Source organism: Trachymyrmex septentrionalis, unplaced genomic scaffold (genome assembly GCF_001594115.1).
Source record: "Trachymyrmex septentrionalis isolate Tsep2-gDNA-1 unplaced genomic scaffold, Tsep1.0 scaffold63, whole genome shotgun sequence".
Classification (NCBI taxonomy): Eukaryota; Metazoa; Arthropoda; class Insecta; order Hymenoptera; family Formicidae; genus Trachymyrmex; species Trachymyrmex septentrionalis.
Genome location: NW_017305811.1, coordinates 382,368 through 389,056, shown reverse-complemented (window position 1 = coordinate 389,056; position 6,689 = coordinate 382,368). Strand labels below are relative to the sequence as shown.

Below are 6,689 nucleotides of genomic sequence, written 5' to 3'. Positions count from 1 at the left end.
GTTCGCGGAAGGAAGGAAGGAAGAACAGACGGACGGACGGACGGACGGACGGCAGGCAGATAGGCAGGCACACGGGCGTGCATTCGTATGTGACAACGCCTAGCCATTTGGAGATATCGCGCTCCCCGTGACGGTAACAACGACGACCAGGAAACCGGCTAAAGTTCGATAGAACAAGTTCACTGTGTGAACGAAATTGAAGATTTCGGAAAGGAAGACTTCGACGAGGTCAGCGAGCTCTCTCGATCTAATCTATCAGAGGAAACGAGTTCTCCACGTGTGCTATGCGCGACAAACGTCCTCCTTGGCAGAGTATACTTCATCATCGTCCTCTACCTCCGCTACTTCCTCTCGTTGTTCGGTACACACAGCGTGAATGATAAGGTATGTTGAAGGATCGCGTGGACTGAGAACAGGCAGGAGAGAAAGAAGAAGAATTGATGCGATCGGGTGTAAAGCCGCGTGACGTGCATTGTGGTAACAGTGTGTGCCTTTCTTTCCTTTCCTCGTGAGTTCAGAGTGTGTTATTCGTCTCACAGTCGCGGCCACGGAATGCGGCCTCTTCGGGGTGGAGGTGATCTTGGTCTTTAGTCGTGAGACCAGCCCGCTTGTCTGCGGAAAGGTTCAGAACATCCAGAGGAAACAGACGCGAGCGCTCCCGTTTGTGCTTCACCAGGATAGTGCCTCTGTTAATGCCAAAATGTCGTCAGGGGCCTTTGTTGACAGGATAGATCCCTTCGCCAAGCGATCTCTCAAGAAGAAATCCAAGAAGTCGCAGGGCTCCTCCCGCTATCGCAACTCGCAGGATGTTGAGCTTCAGCAGTTGCCTTTGCTTAAAGGTTAGTCTACACTTGGAGAAAAATATCAGTCATGGGCAAGCTATATAAGTTTACATGTTTGATGTTGAGTTAATATATAGTTGGCTAAACCAGTGTACATAAATTAGCTATCTTATACATAATTGCAAAAACTCTAAAATAATTTGTTTAACTATACACACACACACACACACACACACACACACACACACACACACACATATACATATACATACATACATACATACATATATACGTTAATTTTGCACACAAAAGTGCATAATTGTCATCTTTGTAGTTAAGCTATTACTATGAATGTGAAAAAGAGAGATCTTTCCATTTGTTTCAAATGTTCCGTGTCTATCGACAAGGAGAAGTGAGCTTGATTCTCAGATTTTGGATAAGTTGTGTGTGTGTGTGTGTGTGTGTGTGTGTGTGTGTGTGTGTGTAGCTGTGTGTATGTATATATGTGTGTGTGTGTGTATATATATATATATATAATTATTATTAGTTATTCTGAGCTAAATAAAACTGCAATATATTTTCTATGGGAAGCGAGATGAGAAAGATTTTAAAGAAACTTAAACGGAATGTCAAAAGCAAAAATTGCCATAATCTTGTAAGGAATTATGTAAAATTTGTGCAAACTGATTCAGTTATTTGATGTCTTTTATTTTACGCGAATACGTCGACTCGTTTCTTTCGGTATCTTGATTCAACATTCTTTTATCTTTTAGTAATAAAACAATAAAATATGAAAGATTCTTAATCTGTAAAATCATGCTGCTGAGAAAGGCGATATAGAGAATGTTTGACAAAATTTCCAATTCTACGTGGATTTAGTACTTTTTCGCGAGTGACATGGCTTAAGATGTAATATCTTTGATTAAATGTTTAGCGCCTTTTCTTTCGATTCTTGTAATTTTATAAATTTATGTATTTTCATGTGTGTAAAATAGATATATTCTGAGAAGAAAAATCGTCGTTCAAGCCTCGTTTTCTGTTTAATTTCAGTTTTTTGATGGCGGCAAGTTTGAAAATGATAATTTAATGATATTTTACAACTGCACATTCGTGTCTGTTTATTAATGTCATTTATGAATTAAATATAATTAAAGTATCTTTTTTTATTAATGTCATTTATGAATTAAATATAATTACGTATCGTTTTTTTTTTAACTTAATGTCATTAATGTTGATATTTATGAAATAATAATATCAGTTTAGTTATAAATTAAATATAAAATAGGATATTCAGTCGAACAACTTAATAATAATAAGAAATCAACAACTTAATTATATAAAAATTACAATTTAATTATATGAGAAAATTACAACTTAAAAAAATTCATGTTTTTAACACAGACTTATATAAAGACCACAGGCTTATAGAAGTTTGTGTTTTTTAATTAATTAAAGCAGAGAAGCAAATATACATTAATGAGCATGCGCAGTTGTAAAGTATCATTAATTATCATTTTCCAACTTACCGACATTAAAAAACTTGGAAGTTTAAATAATAAGAAAACGAGACTTGAGTGATAATTTTCTTTCTTGAAATATATTTTACGCATGAAATTACATAAATTTACAAAATTATAGAAAAATCGAAGGGGGCGGGGCGCTATACTAAACATTTACTTATCTTTGGAATAATTGGCAGTAATTTTATCATCAGGGTCCATAGATAGTTGGTACACATCTATACCGATAGTTGTCGGTGTCGATAACTAATAATAGCCAATGACAAGGACAATCCTAGGAAAAAAGCGCGATTCTTATTGGCTGTCGTTATTTAACGATACCGACAACTGTCGGTAAATAGTGTACAGATTACGCGGGTCTTGACTTCTGATCCTTGGAGCTATGGGCGATATTCGTAGTCGGATCTTATATTCAAGATCATTTATTTAAGATCTTATATTTAAGATTTTAAGGGAATCCCAAGGGAAATCCTAAAGCCATCTGTATTACCGACTAAAAATCATAATTTTTGTATAATAATTATTTTTTCCCTCTTTTACAGATTCGAAAATCCTTTTCCAGAATTAAAATATATTTATTAATACGTGTCTGTGAGGTGGAGTTTATGCCGAGAACGCGCGCGCGACAAAAAATTAAAAAATTGAAATCTTAAGACAAATTTTGGAAAAGAATTTTCGAATCTGTAAAAGATGAAAAAAGGAATTGTTATACAAAAATTACGATTTAGACTGTAATATAGACGGCTTTAAGGTCTCTTTAAGTTACAGTCTAATTAAGACGTCATGAATCAATCAGAGGACTGTATTAGCGTCATAAGACATTATTTAAGATGGTCATAAAATATAAGAACCGACTATGAATACTATACACACAAAATATGATATAAGCTGCACAATTATAGCATAAGGCCGCTGGACTAACACAAATTTGCATAGTCTCATATGCATAAAGAAAATTATTCAATCACATTTCTGCGCTAAGGATTTTTACGTTGTAACCATTAAAGGATTTAATGCTCCTTCTTGGAGCAAACAGTCATATTCATCCCTAAGTCGTTTAAAATTTCAAAATTACTCTAGCTAACTATGCAAAATATATCTTCGATTTACGCGCTACTATTTCCTGTATGTATATCATTGTATACTATTACATTGTATACATTTTATACTATTAATGATAATTTTGTACTGTGTGTTATTTTGGAAAAAAATCGTGGCGGTGCTAACTTTATTAAGCTGGCAGGATCAATTCAAAATAAAAGAAAAAAAGAAAAATAATATCAGAAATCAATAGGATTGAATTTGGATTATCAAAAACAATTCTATATTATGTGTCATTTCCAAGAAAACAGTGGCGCTAATTTAATAAAGCTGAATTATAAAAAAAAAGAACACAAGGGCAAAAATTAACACAACTGAGTTTGTACTAATTTGTATTATTGAAAGTAAGTTAATATTTTATATGTTTTTATGAGGCATTCTATGTCAAACCAGACATCTTTAAAACATCATTTTAATTTTTTTTAAAATTTGCTAATATATATTTTATAGATAAAAATATGAAGCACGTGTTTCGCAAAAAAAATTTGAGCTTTTTTTTCTGAAGTTATTCACGTTTGTAAGTTGCAGAAATTCATAAAAAAACGTCGCTCATGCAAATGTTACGATTTTTTTCCAAATGACACACGGTACAAAATTATCATTAATGGTACAATTCAGTATAAAATGAGCAGTATTAAATAGAATAAAAAACATGTTTTTAATATGTTTTAAACAGTTTAAAACATGCTTAATTGATGTTTTTAATGTTTTAAACATGTTTTTATAATACTGTTTAAAGCATATTCGAAGCATTAAAAATATATTAAAGAAGGAACATAATGATTTATTCTTAAAAAAAAAGAAATATTAGCCTTTGCCAACCCTGGTACTAAAAATTCCGATAGATCCGATAGATTTGATTCTACTGATTTCGTCCTATTAGCTTTATAGAGTTTTTGTTTTGCATAATACGAGCGAACTTTGTTTATAATGTATTAGTATTGTAAAAGAATTATATAATTTCTTGCTCTTCTGACTGTAATAAGTCCTGCACACACAACTCGGCAACTGTTGCCGCGCAGCGGAAATTGATGCGAGAATTAATCAGTTTATCGTTTTTTCAGTTTTAAAAACGAAAGAATGATTGATTACTGCGCTAACTTCCGTCGCACAGCAAGTGTTACTGTGTTCTATCTGCAGGAGCCATAAGCCATTTAATACATTGATGGACTGACTATGTGATTTTATTTATTAATAAAGATAATAATATTTGTGTCATTTCATGTTCTGGCAAAGTACATGTTAAATCCTGAGTAAGTAATATTGCAGTGCAGTTGTCATATGTTTCGCTTATTTTCTTCCATCCCAATCTTGAGCATTTGATAACATTTTTCCTAAGCAGCTTAAAATTTCTTTCTGATGCAGTTTTCTCTGCAATACTTCTATTAAATAATATTGTATTTATAACAAGAAAAAGAAAATCGAAAAAGATTTATAGTAAGTATACAATGAATGAAATGTGGATTATGATGTGTATGTAAAAGAAAAATATTAAAAACATTTTCGCCTTTCAATTACAATTAAAAACAGAAATATTACACATAAGAAACTTGTTATTAAATTTTGTGAATTTCGTTACAATTTGGGTTATGAATTTTTAAACATATTCACTAATAATTTAATAATAACTCAATTTTTGTCTAAACAAATTCTAAGTATGCAATTTTGGAAACAATTTAAGAGTATCATTTTAAATGTTAAAATTTTTTTATTGACATAATATATTATAATTTGGAATACATAAATAAATAAATATGTAAATTTTGTTTATCATATTCACTTGTAGCTTATCATCATTTCTTTATCAAATTTTATAAACTCTACAAAATTGTTAATTGGCAAAGAAATGTTATAATTTTCTAAAAATGTATCAAGATTACAAATTAGAGTTTTTTGTTTGCATCAACTGGTTAATTTTAATTACTTGTCTTTTAATAAAGTTCAAATTGCACTTGATAGTTACCATATTTATAGCTAGTGTTTGCAGAACTGGAAATTAGATATATTTTATATATTGATCAAAACATACTGAAGGCAAATTGAGATCGGATCATCGTTTAGTCTCATTGGATGTAGTTTCACTAACGTCCTGATAGATTTCACTTAGCAGTGAAAAACATTTAAAACATTATTAAGAGATGATATTTTATTTCATAAAATACGAATATTTCTTTAGAAGAATTTTTAATTGCAATCAACATTGTATTAGGCTTTACTTATTTTATGTTTAATAAGGTTGATAATAAGCAATTATTTAGTACTCCAATGAGTTCTCCATTGTCATCAATTATTGTTTACTTAGTAATGTAAAATTTAGAAATCTCTGCATTAGAATCGTTATCTTTTCAACTTCCTTTTCATAAGATATGTCGACATTTTGCTTTCTGCTCCGAAAAATATGTTAGATATCGTTCTGGATCCTTTCAACTCTTTATATAAAAAATTGCAGTTTACAATGGAAGTCGAAAAAAATATAAATAGTATTAGTTTTTTGGATATTTGTCTGATAAGAAAAGAAGAAGTGATTATTTTCGATTTGTATCATAAACTTTTTTAGGTAGATATTTGAATTTTTATTTCAACAATCCTGTTACAAGAAGGGAATAATAATATTATTAAAACTATAAAATATAATATTATATAAAAACAATTATTCTTTCAATATTTTATATTTGTCACAATTATACAAAGATTTAAAATCTCTACAAGAAAGACAATAAAATTATCTATTATGATACTATTATCTATTATAATATAATGATACTGACAATTCTACCTTACTAGGGAAGAGAACATTCTTTACCATATTAACTCCTTATATTAACTCCATATCCGAAAAATATATTCCTACAAGACTTAATCGCAAAATTTACTTTATGATTCCTCATATGCTAAAAAAAATTTATAACGACTGGTAAAGATTTGTTAAACAATAAGTATGTTGTAATGTCATTTATAAGATCAATTGCTTGTGAGGTATCGTACGTAGGTCAAACTAAAAAGCGTTTTCTATATATTTATAAAATGTATAAAAATTAGAAATTGTTGGAATTTTATTTTCGAAATGCATATATTAGTAGAACTATCAGGAATTGTTACTGAAAGTGTTAATATTTATCATTTTCTTGTATTTTAGAGAAAAATTGTTGTGCTAGATTCGTAAAATTAGTACGCCATATTTTTATATTTGGTTTTTCTATATAAAATATGCGGAATTTATTTTTATTTTTATATAGAACTATAGAACTATATAGAAGAGAAAGAGAGATAGAGAGAGAGAGAGAGA

The 6,689-nt window shown here is 30.2% G+C and overlaps 1 protein-coding gene across 2 annotated transcripts in view; it reads left to right on the top strand.

Moving 5' to 3' along the window:
* Positions 1-700: 700 nt before the first annotated feature.
* Positions 701-6,689, top strand: part of LOC108753004 (serine/threonine-protein phosphatase 2A 56 kDa regulatory subunit epsilon isoform) — a 32,542-nt gene continuing 26,553 nt past the window's right edge. For both annotated transcript variants that reach the window (XM_018494284.1, XM_018494285.1), the window contains exon 1: positions 701-839. In XM_018494284.1, coding sequence (XP_018349786.1) covers positions 701-839 — 139 coding nt within the window. The remainder of the gene's footprint in view (positions 840-6,689) is intronic.